At 48.6% G+C, this 15,136-nt stretch overlaps 1 protein-coding gene across 4 annotated transcripts; it reads right to left on the bottom strand.

The window, feature by feature from the left end:
* Positions 1 to 800: 800 nt before the first annotated feature.
* Positions 801 to 14,629, bottom strand: KCNE3 (potassium voltage-gated channel subfamily E regulatory subunit 3). Of its 4 annotated transcripts, none has more exons than XM_087720944.1 (3): positions 7,036 to 7,172; positions 6,151 to 6,243; positions 801 to 1,414 (listed from the first exon to the last, which is right to left on the bottom strand). In XM_087720944.1, exon 3 carries the CDS (start codon positions 1,394 to 1,396, stop codon positions 1,121 to 1,123), a length of 276 nt encoding a protein of 91 aa, XP_087577070.1. In that variant the 5' UTR covers positions 1,397 to 1,414; positions 6,151 to 6,243; positions 7,036 to 7,172; the 3' UTR covers positions 801 to 1,120. The 4 variants fall into 4 exon arrangements, with proteins under 4 accessions (XP_087577070.1, XP_087577069.1, XP_087577071.1 ...); XM_087720943.1 differs by having other exon boundaries at positions 6,151 to 6,366; positions 7,036 to 7,154; XM_087720945.1 differs by lacking the exons at positions 6,151 to 6,243; positions 7,036 to 7,172 and adding an exon at positions 14,513 to 14,629.
* Positions 14,630 to 15,136: the final 507 nt, after the last annotated feature.

Here is a 15,136-nt window from a genome sequence, read left to right as displayed (position 1 = left end):
TATTCTATTCTTAATACTATTCTATTCGATTCCTATTCCATTCCATTCCTATTCTATTCATTCCATATTCTATTCTTATTTCCTATTCTATTCTATTCCTAATTCATATTCTTCTATTCTATTCCTAAATCATATTCTTCTATTCTATTCTATTCTTAATACTATTCTATTCGATTCCTATTCCATTCCATTCCTATTCTATTGATTCCATATTCTATTCTTATTTCCTATTCTATTCTATTCCTAATTCATATTCTTCTATTCTATTCCTAAATCATATTCTTCTATTCTATTCTATTCTTAATACTATTCTATTCGATTCCTATTCCATTCCATTCCTATTCTATTCATTCCATATTCTATTCTTATTTCCTATTCTATTCTATTCCTAATTCATATTCTTCTATTCTATTCCTGATTCATATTATTCTATTCTATTCTATTCTTAATATTATTCGATTCCCATTCCATTCCTATTCTATTCATTCCATATTCTATTCTTATTTTCTATTCTATTCTATTCTATTCCTAATTCATATTCTTCTATTCTATTCTATTTCTATTCTATTCTATTCTCTCTTGTTTTCTATTCTATTATCTTCTATTCTTTTGCTCCCTTCTATATTCTCTTCTATTCCCTTCTCTATTCTCTATTTTTTCTATTTTCTATTATTTTCTATTTCTATCTTCTATCTTTTCTATCTTCTTCTATTTCCTATTTCCTATTTCCTATTATTTTTTTCTTTTCTATTCCATTCCATTCCAAACAGATCAATATAATAAATATCTCCAACCCTTCATGCCTTCCAACTGGTTTATTGGATAGGAAGAGGCAGATGGATAAAGTTAACCATTAGGAAAGTAAAAAAAAAAAAAAACACTTTACAAAACTTTATAAACTGGTCGTTTAAGGCAGGTCACGTCAGCCCCCCCCCCCCCCCGTGGCTTCTTTGCAGGCCCTGCTTTGAAAAAAACCCCAGGTTTTAATGTTTTCCCCACTCCGTGCCTCAGGACGTAGACATGCCCCAAGTCCTGAGTTCGAGACTCGGCACAGTTTTCCTTGCTGACCGAAAAGCCCGGGAGGAGCACCGAGCCTCCTCCTCGTCCCCTCCCTCTGCCTTCAAATCATGGTCACTCGGTTCTTGATGTACATGTGGTAGGGGTCGCTGGGCTTGTCCACCTCCCGGGATCGGGTGTAGCTCAGGATCAGGCTGCCCACCGTCAAGGCGAAAAGGAGCATCATGAAAACAATGTACATGTAGGCGTACGTATCTTTTCCCTCCCGGTCGGCCTTGCCCAGCTGGGCACACGGCTCGACGCAGGAGAGGGTACCGTTGAGAAGCTTCAACATCACGTCCAGCTGCGGGAACCAGTCCTTGGTGTGGTTAGAGGCCATCCTGGTATCTGGAGAATGCTGGTGGACGACCAAAACAGAAGGAGATTCAGAATGGCATCCCTCCTCCCCAGAAAACAGAACTGCCTCCCCAGTGAGAATTTGGGGAGGAAGGACCCCTCCCACTGCAGCAACCTGGAGATGGACGAGACCGTAGGCCTCCTCTAGGACAGGGGTCTCCAACCTTAGCAACTTTAAGCCTGGCGGACTTCAACTCCCAGAATTCCCCCCCAGCAACTTTTGCTGGAGGACTTCGACTCCCAGAATTCCCCAGCCAACTTTCCTGGAGGACTTCGACTCCCAGAATTCCCCCCAGCAACTTTTGCTGGAGGACTTCGACTCCCAGAATTCCCCAGCCAGCTTTGCTGGAGGACTTCGACTCCCAGAATTCCCCCCAGCCAGCTTTGCTGAAGGACTTCGACTCCCAGAATTCCCCAGCCAACTTTGCTGGAGGACTTCGACTCCCAGAATTCCCCAGCCAACTTTGCTGGAGGACTTCAACTCCCAGAATTCCCCAGCCAACTTTCCTGGAGGACTTCGACTCCCAGAATTCTCCCCCGCAACGTTTGCTGGAGGACTTCGACTCCCAGAATTCCCCAGCCAGCTTTGCTGGAGGACTTCGACTCCCAGAATTCCCCAGCCAGCTTTGCTGAAGGACTTCGACTCCCAGAATTCTCCCCAGCAACTTTTGCTGGAGGACTTCGATTCCCAGAATTCCTCAGCCAGCTGGCTGGGGAATTCTGGGAGTTGAAGTCCACCAGGCTTAAAGTTGCCAAGGTTGGAGACCCCTGCTCTAGGATGCCCCCACCCCCCCAAAAAAGTCTCCTTTGTGATTCTCAGAGGATTTTTTGTTTGTTTGTTTTTGCAAACATTAAGTTATGAAGTCTTATAAAATACCAAAGTAAATGAATGAGCAAGGAGAGGAAAAGGGAAGGGGAAAGAGAAGCAAGGAGAGGTATGGAAAAGTAAGAAAAAAAAGAAGTACTGACTTCTGACTCTCTCTCTTGCCCTCTGCCCTCAGGGGCTTTGGAGAATAGCTTGACTCCCTCTTCTTTGGGGCAACCCCTGAGATACTGGAAGGAAGGAAGGTGGGAAGGAAGGAGAGAAGGAAGGAAGGAAGGAAGTTGGGAAGGAAGGAGAGAAGGAAGGAAGGAAGCAGAGAAGAAATGGAGGGAGGGAGGAAGCAAGGAGAGAAGGAAGGAAGTAGAGGAGGGAAGGGAGGAGAGAAGGAAGGAAGCAAGGAGAGAAGGAAGGAAGGAGAGGAGGGAAGGGAGGAGAGAAGGAAGATCTCTCCTTGATTAATTTCCACCCATTGCTTCTTGTTCTGCCCTCAGGTGCTTTGGAGAATAGCTTGACTCCCTCTTCTTTGGGGCAACCCCTGAGATACTGGAAGGAAGGAAGGTGGGAAGGAAGGAAGATGGGAAGGAAGAAGAGAAGGAAGGAAGGAAGATGGGAAGGAAGGAAGGAAGATGGGAAGGAAGGAAGGAAGATGGGAAGGAAGGAAGCAGAGAAGAAATGGAGGGAGGGAGGAAGCAAGGAGAGAAGGAAGGGAGGAGAGGAGGGAAGGGAGGAGAGAAGGAAGGGAGGAGGGAAGGAAGGGAGGAGAGAAGGAAGGATCTCTCCTTGATGAGTTGCCATCCATTGCTTCTTGTTCTACCCTCAGGTGGCCTTGGAGAATAGTTTGACTCCCTCTTCTTTGGGGCAACCCCTGAGATATTGGAAGGAAGGAAGGTGGGAAGGAAGGAAGTTGGGAAGGAAGGAGAGAAGGAAGGAAGGAAGGAAGATGGGAAGGAAGGAAGCAGAGAAGGAATGGAGGGAGGGAGGAAGCAAGGAGAGAAGGAAGGAAGCAAGGAGAGAAGGAAGGAAGGAGAGGAGGGAAGGGAGGAGAGAAGGAAGGGAGGAGAGAAGGAAGGATCTTGATGAGTTCCCACCCATTGCTTCTTGTTCTGCCCTCAGGTCCCTTGGAGAATAGCTTGACTCCCTCTTCTTTGTGGCAACCCCTGAGATACTGGAAGGAAGGAAGGTGGGAAGGAAGGAAGTTGGGAAGGAAGGAAAGAAGGAAGGAAGGAAGTTGGGAAGGAAGGAAAGAAGGAAGGAAGGAAGATGGGAAGGAAGGAAGGAAGATGGGAAGGAAGAAAGCAGAGAAGAAATGGAGGGAGGGAGGAAGCAAGGAGAGAAGGAAGGAAGGAGAGGAGGGAAGGGAGGAGAGAAGGAAGGGAGGAGAGAAGGAAGGGAGGAGAGAAGGAAGGATCTCTCCTTGATTAGTTTCCACCCATTGCTTCTTGTTCTACCCTCAGGTGCCTTGGACAATAGTTTGAGTCCCTCTTCTTTGGGGCAACCCCTGAGATATTGGAAGGCTGCTATCATGTCTCCCCTGGTCCTTCTTTTCATTAAACTAGACATACCCAGTTCCTGCAACTGTTCCTCATATATTTCAGTCTCCAGTCCCCTAATCCTCTTTGTTGCTCTTCTCTGCACTCTTTCCAGAGTCTCCGCATCTTTTCTACGTCGTTGGAGACCAAAACTGGATGCCGGATTCCAGGTGTGGCCTTAGTGTAGTATATAGTAAGGTCATCCACTCCGCCCCTGTTCCAGGTAACTCTCAGCTTACAAAGCACTCAAAAGCATCTTGTATTTGATTCCAAGTCGTTCCTGCCTTCTGAGATGGCCACTCCTCTTTCTTTCTTTTCTTCCTAACCTCAAGACTTTGTCCACCAAAGTGTTTTTTGCTCCGCTGCAGATCCGGTTCCTGTTGACCTCATCGCCCTTTCGTGGTTATCATCATAGTAACCTGAGAGGAGATAAGAGCCGTACCTCGCCTCCAGGTGTGTCTCGGGAGAACCTGCCCCAGTCTGTTCCTCAAACCTGGCCCCTTTTTTGTTTTTGATTAGTTTGGTTTAGTTTAGTTTAGTTTAGTTTAGTTTAGTTTAGTTTAGTTTAGTTTAGTTTTTACTTTATGCGCTCTACATGGGGCTGCCTCTGAAAAGTGTTCGGAGACTGCAGTTGGTCCAGAATGCAGCCGCGCGAGCGATACTGGGTGTATCTAGATACACCCACGTCACACTTATCCTCCGCGAGCCGCACTGGCTACCTATTCGTCTCCAAATCCGCTTCAAGGTGCTGGTCGCTACCTATAAAGCCCTTCATGGCATCGGACCTGGGTACCTGAGAGACCGCCTCCTGCCGATTACCTCTCTCAGACCAATTAGATCTCACAGGTTGGGCCTCCTCCAGATTCCATCTGCCAGCCAATGTCGGCTGGCAACTCCCCGGGGGAGACCCTTCTCTGTTGCAGCTCCAGCCCTCTGGAACGAGCTCCCTGTCGAGATCCGGACCCTCACTACCCTCCCGGCCTTCCGCAAAGCCACCAAGTCCTGGCTGTTCCAGCAGGCTGGGGGGGGGGGGGGGGGCGAGAAGCATTTACCTCCACGGAAATTGTGAATGTTGGTTTTGTTTTTAATATGTTGTCTTTGTCTCGTTCTCCCCCTTTCCCTTGTCTTTTGTGAGCCGGGTTCACAAAAGGGTTAGGTTTAGCGTTACGTTTAGGGTTAGGTTTAGGGTTAGGTTTAGTTTTACAGCGCGCTTCTGTCGCCGCGCTGTTGTCGGCGCGATTCAGCGCTCATTTGTCGGAGCGCTTTAGAACACGCGGTTTTGTCACCGCGGTTTAGTCGGGCGCGGTTTTGTCGTTCGCCCTTTTGTCGGTGAACCCAATCGGACCAACCACTCGGTGGGCTCTCTAGGGGTCCGGGGTCTCTGGCCTGCTGACAAAACCAGGTCTTTTTGAATGAATATGGGGGGGAGGTAACCTTAGGATGATGTCCCACATATATCTTCCATTCGCCTCATCTTTAAAAAAATGTTGTGCATGACATCCTTTCTTTCTCTAACAGAGAAAAGAAGCAGCCGTATTCACTTAATGACCAGTGTTTTAAAAAAATGTTGTAAAATCGGGTCAATCCTGTGACTTGCCCATTTTTATACTTGCAACTCTTTGCCTCTCTGGAGATCCAGAGAAATTTTTCTGACTTCCGAAGGAGGCGTCATGTGCGAGAAGGAGAGAATCACTTGAATCGGGGCCAGCCGGGTGCTGCAGCAGCCAAAAAGGCCAAAGTTATCCCAGGCTGCCTTACTAGAGGGAGAGAATCAAGATCACGTGAAGTATTAGCACCCCTTTGTAAAGCCTTGGTAAGGCCACACTTGGAATACGGCACTCAGTTTTGGTCGCCACGATGTAGAAAAGATGTGGAGACTCTAGAAAGAGTGCAGAGAAGAGCAAGAAAGAGGATGAGGGGACTGGAGGCTAAAACATATGAAGAACGGTTGCAGGAACTGGATATGTCTAGTTTGATGAAAAGAAGGACTAGGGGAGACATGATAGCAGCCATCCAATATCTCAGGGGTTGCCCCAAAGAAGAGGGAGTCAAATTATTATTTCAAGCACCTGAAGGGCAGGACAAGAAGCAAGAGATGGAAACTCATCGAGAGAAGCAACTTAGAACTAAGCAGAAACTTCCTAAAAGTGAGGACAATTAACCAGTGGAACAGAAGTTGCCACCAGAAGTTGTGGGTGCTCCAACACTGGAGATTTTTTAAAGAAAAGACTGGACAGTCACTTGTCTGGAATGGCATAAGGGCTCCTGCTTGAACAGGGGGTTGGACTAGAAGACCTCCAAGGTCCCTTCCAACTCTGTTATTCTGTTATCCTATCCCCCCAAAGCACCTGAAGGTAGGTCAAGAAACAATGAACGGAAACTCACCAAAGAGAGATCCAACTAAGTAGAAACTTCCTAACAGGGAGAAGAAGGAATCAGTGGAATGGCTGGCTTTCAGAAGTTGTGGATCTTCTAGCCCTGGAGAATTTCAAGAAGAGCCTGGACGTCAAGTTGTCCGAAATGGCCTAGGGTCTCCTGCCTGAGCAAGGGGTTGGACTAGAAGTCCTCCAAGGTCCCTTCCAACTCTGCCATTCTGTTATTCTGTTAAGAAAGACAAGCACACAGGAAAATATACAGTATATATTTTTCCTCCTTTAGGAGACCAGCTTTCAAATATTATATAATTCATGCCGTTCTTGGATGAGGGCGGTTTGTTATGATCCTGTTTGGTGGGAACACTTAAGGTCCCTGCCAGCAGCGGAACAAAAGTTGATGGATCGCTGGGTGTAAATTTGCACAACTGGGCGGGGAGGGGTCACCCCCAACACAAAGTCAACCCTTCCTTCAAACCGAAGTCCCGTTGCATTCAATGGGACTTACTCTTTGCAAGCTGAAATGCACAATTCGCGAGTCTCTCTCGAACCGCAAAAATGCAATCCGCCCCACAATTTTTTTTGATTTCCCGAATAGCAAAGAGTCTAGATTAGGCTCTTATTATTTTTTTTAAACACCCCCAACTCCCCAAAAAACCAGTCCAACCAGTTTCAGATCTTAAGTTTCACTTCTCTTGGCCGCTTCCTGATGGGTTGCGAGAATCAAGGGCTCTTTTGTGCAATTCAGCCAAACGTACACACACACACACACACACACACACACACACACAAAAACACACACCGCTGCTCATTTTCCATCTTCCCTCAACAACCGCGGGGATTTGCTGAACCAATAACAATTTTTTTAAAAAAGGATCCCGAAATCAGCACGACTCACTGAGCAACCGCCTCGCTTAGCAGCGGAAATTCCGGTCCCAAACTGGGGTCGTATGTCGAGGACTCTCTCTGCTGCCCCAGCCCCCCAGCCCAGCGAAGGACGGGTGCACCAATTGTCTCTCGGGCAGGCGAAGCTGCTTTGCATCCCTGCCCAAAATGAAAAGCCGAGAGCCTCGAGGGAGCCTTTTTATCCTCCAGACGGACCGAGATCCGCCCTCTTTTCGTTGAGGGCCCTGGGAGACCAGATCAGGGGATCGCCCAACGCCTTCTCCTGGCAGGCTTCTGCCAGGTTCTGCCAGGCCCCGCCTGATCCCTGGCTTGTTTTGGCTAAACACGGCTCTCCTTCTGCAAAAAGCAGCAATTCTGGAGCGTCTCAGAACCACAGAGAGCCGGAAGGGGCCTCGGAGGTCTTCTAGTCCAACCCCTTGCTCAAGCAAGAGAGAGCCGTGATGGCGAACCCATGGCACGCATCAGTGGTGGGACTCACTTACCTCGGCTACCAGTTTGCAAATGTGAGCACGCTCACAAGAGCGCTCGCTTTGCTCGTCAGCTTATGAGCCGAGGTGGCGCAGTGGTTAAATGCAGCACTGCAGGCTACTTCAGCTGACTGCAGTTCTACAGTTCAGCGGTTCTAATCTCACCGGCTCAGGGTTGACTCAGCCTTCCATCCTTCCGAGGTGGGTGAAATGAGGACCCGGATTGTTGGGGGCGATATGCTGACTCTGTAAACCGCTTAGAGAGGGCCGAAAGCCCTATGAAGCGGTATATAAGTCTAACTGCTATTGCTATTCCTTCCTTCTCCCTCTATCCCTCCCTCCATCCTTTTCCTTCCTTCCTTCCTTCCTTCCTTCCTTCCCTCCTTCCTTCCTTCTCCCCTATCCCTCCCTCCATCCTTTTCCTTCCTTCCTTCCTTCCTTCCTTCCTTCCTTCCTTCCTTCCTTCCTTCCTTCCTTCCTTCCTTCCTTCCTTCCTTCCTTCCAGGTTGACTCAGCCTTCCATCCTTCCGAGGTGGGTGAAATGAGGACCCAGACTGTGAGGGCGATATGCTGACTCTGTAAACCGCTTAGAGAGGGCTGAAAGCCCTATGAAGCGGTAGATAAGTCTAACTGCTATTGCTATTGCGCATGCGTACCGCCGCAGAAGGTTGCGCATTATGTCAGGTCAGGCGGGCAGAGCCTCCTGCAGCCACCACGACTGGTTTGCCCAGACCGGTAAGAACCAGGCGCATGCCACCTCTGGTACATATGGGGGCCACAGGTGGCACACAGAGCCCTCTCTGCAGCCATGCCTGCCATCAGCCCAACCCTACTCCATTGTGCATTCATGCACACCAGTGGTGGGTTCCGGATCCCATCGCAACCGGTACACAGTTCATGGGGCCGGGTGTCCTAGTTGTGCTCGTGCGCTGCGAGCGCATGCATATAACACCCAGCTGCTTGGCGGAGGCCGCGCAGGCACCACACCCTGTGAGCATGTGCACAATTAGCCGGTCACATTATAAACATCTATGGAACACGGACGGGTGGGTGGGACAAATGAGCCACCGTACCAGTACGGTGGTCGCTGCTCCTGGCTACTACCGGTACGGTCGTACTGGTTCGCACTGCCCGAAACCCACCACTGGCGCACACTTCCCACTGGCCGGTTAGTCTTTGGGTCTCTGCCATGCCTGCCGGGAGGGGGAGGCATGGGGCATACGGGGGATGCATGCGCTCATTCGTGGGAGAGGCGCAAGCACGGGGTGGTAGTGGTGCTCGCAATGCATTGCAGAGCCGAGGTGGCGCAGTGGTTAGAGTGCAGTACTGCAGGCCACTTCAGCTGACTGTTATCTGCAGTTCAGCGGTTCTAATCTCACCGGCTCAAGGTTGACTCAGCCTTCCATCCTTCCGAGGTGGGTGAAATGAGGACCTGGATTGTTGTTGGGGGCGATATGCTGACTCTGTAAACCGCTTAGAGAGGGCTGAAAGCCCTAGGAAGCGGTATATAAGTCTAACTGCTATTGCTATCTATCTATCTATCTATCTATCTATCTATCTATCATCTATCTATCTATCTATCTATCTGATTGTTGGGGGCGATATGCTGACTCTGTAAACCGCTTAGAGAGGGCTGAAAGCCCTATGAATCGGTATATAAGTCGAACTGCTATTGCTATCTATTTATCTATCATCTATCTATCTATCTATCTATCTGATTGTTGGGGGCGATATGCTGACTCTGTAAACCGCTTAGAGGGGGCTGAAAGCCCTATGAAGCAGTATATAAGTCTAACTGCTATTGCTATATAGGGATTCATAAGAAGTTTCTTTCACAGCCTTAATAAAAGCTATAAATTAATTATATAATTATAAATATTGTAAGATTATTTTTAAAAAGAGAGAGAGAGAGAGAGAGAGAGAGAGAGAGAGAGAGAGAGAGAGAGACTTCCGAGGTGGCGCAGTGGTTAAAGTGCAGCACTGCAGGCCACTTCAGCTGACTGCTAGTCTGCAATTCGGCGGTTCAAATCTCACCAGCTCAGGGTTGACTCAGCCTTCCATCCTTCCGAGGTGGGTAAAATGAGGACCCAGACTGTGGGGGCGATATGCTGACTCTGTAAACCACTTAGAGGGGGCTGAAAGCCCTATGAAGCGGTATATAAGTCTAACTGCTATTGCTATATAGGGATTCATAAGAAGTTTCTTTCACAGCCTTAATAAAAGCTATAAATTAATTATATAATTATAAATATTGTAAGATTATTTTTTAAGAGAGAGAGAGAGAGAGAGAGAGAGAGAGAGAGAGAGAGAGAGAGAGAGAGAGAGAGAGAGAGAGAGAGAGAGAGAGAGAGAGAGAGAGACTGACTTCCGAGGTGGCGCAGTGGTTAAAGTGCAGCACTGCAGGCCACTTCAGCTGACTGCTAGTCTGCAATTCGGCGGTTCAAATCTCACCAGCTCAGGGTCGACTCAGCCTTCCATCCTTCCGAGGTGGGTGAAATGAGGACCCGGATTGTTGTTGGGGGCAATATGCTGACTCTGTAAACCGCTTAGAGAGGGCTGGAAGCCCTATGAAGCGGTATATAAGTCTAACTGCTATTGCTATTGCTATTTTGGCTTCCAGGTTGGTGCAAGAGTCCTTGCAGGCCTAAAACAGGGCACCGGGGGGGGGCGGGCTTAGCAACTTAGGGTGTGTGTGTCTGTGTGTGTACTTACCGACTTAGCTAAGTGAATCACTGCATTAGTCAAGTGGGTCACACAGTTGTTAAGTGAATCCGGGCCTCCCCATTGACTTTGCTTGTCAGAAGGCCACCAAAGGGGACTTTCACGTCAGCCCCAGGACTCTATGACCGTCATAAATATGAGTCGGTTGCCAAGGGTCTGAATTTTGATCACAAGACCATGGGGATGCTGTCTTGGGAAGCAACAGGAAAGTCCATTTGCCTCCTGAAAAAAGCACCTTTGGGACAACCATGATCTGGATGACGGAGAATCTCTACAGACTTTGAGCTACACAATTTGGGGTGAAGACCCTTGGAATGGGGTGGGAGAAGGAATGGATTTCCAGAGAGAGAGAAATTGCAGACTACAGGAACCATTTGCACCACTCCGGGGACCCTGAGGACACAGATAAAACCTCCAAGGGGCCTCAAGGACCCTCTCAAAGGATGCAAGTGACCAGCTGTCTGCAAGGAGCATCAATCCTTCCATCCTCCACCCTCCAGTCAGAGCTGAAGAAGCTTCTTGGAGGAGAAGAAAAATGTCTTCAAAAGAAAAACCAAGAAAGTCCAGTTTTCTCCTGAAAAAAGGACCTTTGGGACAATCATGAACCTGGATGATGGAGAATCTCTACAGATCCTGATAACAAGCTTTGTTTTCTCCAAAATCATTGAAATTCAATGGCACAATGGCACTCAATAAGGGCGATATCCTCTCCTAATCGTGACAAGCCCGTATTTTTCACTTCCAACCAGCCATTTCGATTTCGTTATTTTTTCTATCAACATACTAATGTTTTTACTGACACCGGTTTGTTTCCAAACATTTGATGGTCCATCTATGGGGCAATGAATCAAATGTCTTATTTTCCATTGTTTCAGCTCACATGCTGTTCCATTTTGGAAGACTCAAAGCAAGATTACCTGGAGACAAGGTGTTCTTGATAACATTGAGAACAAAATACACACGCACAGATACACACAATGCACTGTCACTTGGGAGTAGCCACATATCCATGGGTGGGAGGGGCTTGGGGGGCAGAAGGACCAGTGAAATCATAAGCATGACACAAATTGAGACGGAATTCATAGATAACAGAGTTGGAAGGGACCTTGGAGGTCTTCTAGTCCAACCCCCTGCTCAGGTAAGAGACCCTATACCATTTCAAGCAAGTCTCTTCTTAAAAACCTCCACAACTTCTGGTTGCAAGTTGTTCCACTGGTTAATTAACCTTGTTGTTAATTAAAGAGCGGAACTATTATTAATACCCACAGTTATGAAAGTTGGACCTTAAAAAAGCAGGACAGGAAGAAAATTCCATAGTGGGAAAAGTCAGGTTCTACATTTAGGCAGGAAAAAACGAAATGCACAGGTACAGTATAGGTGGTACCTTGCTCAGTAGTAGTAACTGTGAGAGGGATCTTGGAGTCCTAGTGGACAACCATTTAAATAGGAGCCAGCTGTGTGCAGCAGCTGCCAAAAAAGCCAACACAGTTCTAGGCTGCATCAACAGAGGGATAGAATCAAGATCACGTGAAGGGTTAATACCACTTTATAAGGCTTTGGGAAGGCCACACTTGGAATTCGGCATCCAGTTTTGGCCACCACGATGTAGAAAAGATGTGGAGACTCTAGAAAGAGTGCAGAGAAGAGCAACAAAGAGGATTAAGAGATTGGAGACTAAGACATATGAAGAATATTGCAGGATATTTGAAGGGCTTCTCATGTCACAATAGACTTGCTTAACAACAGAAATGTTGGGCTCAATTGTGATCGTAATCCGAGGACTATCTGGATAAGGCCCCAACCACCAACCGAACCCGTGAAATATTAGCCTCGGCGTGTAGAACGTAAATCCTGTTTTAAGAAATGCATTTGTAGGGATTTACTATTGTTTGGGAAAGGCAGATGTAGACGTCAAAGCCAGCTCTTAAATTGACAATATTTTTTTTTTTTTAATCCACTGGGAAATGGGAGGCGGATTTCAGCCTTCGGAGATATATTGCCCTGTTTTTATAATACACCCGGAAGACAGGAAATTTAGCCTCAGGTGAAGTTGACGTACGCTTTGAGTTTCGTAACTTTTGTGGGAAAACAACATCTGGGTTAAAAAAGTGCTGTTCTCCTTGGCGTGCCTCGAGGGATTAATTTTATTGCCATCTCTCTCTCTCTCTCTCTCTAGAAGTCTTTTGCAATTTTGGCTGCTTTGACATGGGAGGATTTCAACTCACAGGATCACCCAGCTGGGATACTTTAAGACAGTGTTTCTCAACCTTGGCAACTTGAAGATGTCTGGACTTCAACTCCCAGAATTCCCCAGCCAGCATTCGCTGGCTGGGGAATTCTAGGAGTTGAAGTCCGGGCATCTTCAAGTTGCCAAGGTTGAGAAACACTGCTTTAAGAGGAATGTACTTCAATTCCCAGAATGCTGCAGCTAGCCTGCTTTAAGACAGGTGGACTTCAAGTCCCAGAATCCCCCAGCCAGCAAGCTTTAAGATGGGTGTTAGGGTTAGATAGGGGTGGAATAAAGGGGCAGAACAAGCCGCTTCCCAGAACTGTTTATTTACACACTGGAAAATAGTGAGTACAAATTGCCTGAAATGTGTTAAAAGACCATCTTTTAAGGGAGTTGTGTGGCACATTCAGCCACTGACAGCTCTCCAATTTCCTGCTGGGAAATTGGACCAATCACGGTGGCTTTAGATGTTCCCCATTATTTACATATGCAAGAGAGAGAGAGTGTGTGAGAAAGAGAGAGAGAGGAAGAGAGAGAGAGAGAGAGGGGGGGAGAGAAAAAGAGACAGACAGACAGAGAGACAGAGGGAGAGAAAAAGAGAGAGAGAAAGAGAGAAAGAAAGACAGAGAGAGAGGGAGAGAGAAAGAGAGAGAGAAAGAGAGAGAAAGAGAGAGGAGAAAAAGAGAGAGACAGATGGGAGAGAGAGAGGAGAGAAAGAGAGAGAGGAGAAAGAGAGGAAGAGAAAGAGACGGGGGAGAGAGAGAAAGAGAGACAGAGAGACAGAGGGAGAGAAAAAAAGAGAGAGAAAGAGACAGACAGACAGAGGGAGAGAAAAAGAGAGAGAGAAAGAGAGAAAGTAAGACAGAGAGACAGAGGGAGAGAAAAAGAGAGAGAAAGAGAAAGACAGAGAGACAGAGGGAGACAGAAAGAGAGAGAAAGAGAGAGAGGGGGGAGAGAAGGAGAGAGAGAGAAAGAGAGAGAGAGGTGAGACAGAAGAAGGGAAAAAAGAGAGAGAAAGAGACAGACAGAGGGACAGAGAAAGAGAGAGAGAAAAAGGAAGAGAAAGAGAGAGAGAAAAAGAGAGAGAAAAAGAGAGAGAGGAGAAAGAGAGGAAGAGAAAGAGAGAGAAAGAGAGACAGGGGGAGGGAAAAAGAGAGAGAGAGATAGGAAGAGAAAGAGAGAGAGAAAGAGAGAGAGAAAAAGAGAGAGAAAGAGAGAGAGAGAGAGGAGAAAGAGAGGAAGAGAAAGAGAAAGAAAGAGAGAGACAGGGGGAGGGAAAAAGAGAGAGAGAAAGAGAGAGAGAGTTTGGAGTGATTCCCCCAACTCTCCGTGTTCACCACCATCCTATCGGTTGAGCCGGGGGTCTTGGGAAGCTTCCGGTCTCAGGTGCATTTCAACCTTCCCCGAGAGACCTTTGCAGGAACCCCAAAATCCTGTAGTAGTGCGCGTGCATGTGCGTGTGTGTGTGTGCGCGCGCGCCTTTCCCACGCACCGCTTGCTGACTCTGAGCGGGGACTCCGCGGGCCTCGCTCCCCTTCTGCTGGTGAGCCTTTCGCACCTGCGTCCGTCCCGCATCCCCGCGTCTGTCTCGCCGAGAGACCCTCCGCTGCGTCCCGCTCGGCTTCACACGACCTTCTGACCAAGGCAGGGATTCCCATCCTTGACAACCTGAAGCGGCGGCGGAGTTCAACTCCCGGAATCCCCGCAGCCCTGGGAGCTGGAAGCCCCCTCCCCTCCCTTAAAGCTGCTTAAGGTTTAAGCCTCTTCTAAGCCAAGCGGCTGCGTTCCCACGACCTGCAGACCCTCCGGCCCAATCCGGGTTCCAGCTGACCCGAAGGACGCGAACTTCTCCAGGGAATCCGTTTCAGCACCAGCACCGCTTTGGCTGCAGCCCACCCCAGGGGCTTCTGGCTTGCAGAGCCCCCCGAACCCGGGGCGAAGCGAGCGAGGGGCGCCCTGCACGTGCCCAGAGGCGCCCCCCTCGCCCCTCGCCCGGGCTGCAACGTCGCTCCGATCGACCCACCCGAGCCCACGACGGCCGCCGCACTCACCTCTGCCCCCCGCGACGCCCTCCGGATGCCACGGCTCGCCCGGCTTGCCCACTCGCCGCTGCCCAAGCCCCGTTTGCGGGCGCCGCCTCGGAGCGCAGGGCGTGGGGCGAGGCTCCGGCAAGCCTTCCTCCCGCCCGGGGGTAAAGGTGCGTGTGCCAGGGACGGTGGGAGCCCGCGGGCGCCAGGGGCAATGGCCGGGTAACGAGCGGCGGGAGCAGGTTGCAGAGCGTGCAGCCGGCTGGCCGTTCCGCGGTTGGTGGCGAGGCTCCGAGGCTCCCGCGCACGCCAACCCTTCAAGGTAGGTCAGGCAGCTTAAAAGACCTGGCTTTTAAAAAAAAAAAAAAAAAGATCTTAAAGTATTTTTTTTCTTTAATATACCTAAGTGCTTAATGAACAGTGTATTGTGTGAACTCACAGTGTATTGTGTGAGTACAAAATATTAATACGGAGGGGGAGGAGGAGGAAGAGGAAGAAGTAGAGAAGAAGAGGAGGAAAAATAGGAAGTAGAAGAGGAGGAGGAAGAAGAAGAAAGGAGAAGAAAGGAGAAGAGGAGGAGGAAAAAGAGGACGAAGGAGAAGAAGAGGAGGAAAAAGAGGAAGTAGAAGAGGAGGAGGAAGAAGAAAG

This window comes from Thamnophis sirtalis, unplaced genomic scaffold, assembly GCF_051295495.1.
Source record: "Thamnophis sirtalis isolate CommonGarterSnake01/CBP01778 unplaced genomic scaffold, rThaSir2_p1.2 scaffold_8, whole genome shotgun sequence".
Lineage (NCBI taxonomy): Eukaryota > Metazoa > Chordata > Lepidosauria > Squamata > Natricidae > Thamnophis > Thamnophis sirtalis.
Note: the sequence above shows the minus strand (reverse complement) of the source record. Positions and strands in the feature narration are given on the sequence as shown.

What these genes read in the sequence shown, in the direction of transcription:
- KCNE3 (XM_087720942.1), bottom strand. Translation starts at nt 7,179, where the DNA reads ATGCAAAGCAGCTTCGCCTGCCCGAGAGACAATTGGTGCACCCGTCCT. An exon ending in CTAAGCGAGGCGGTTGCTCA is followed by an intron (nt 1,415 to 7,035) that starts GTGAGTCGTGCT and finishes GTCGTCCACCAG; the next exon opens with CATTCTCCAGATACCAGGAT.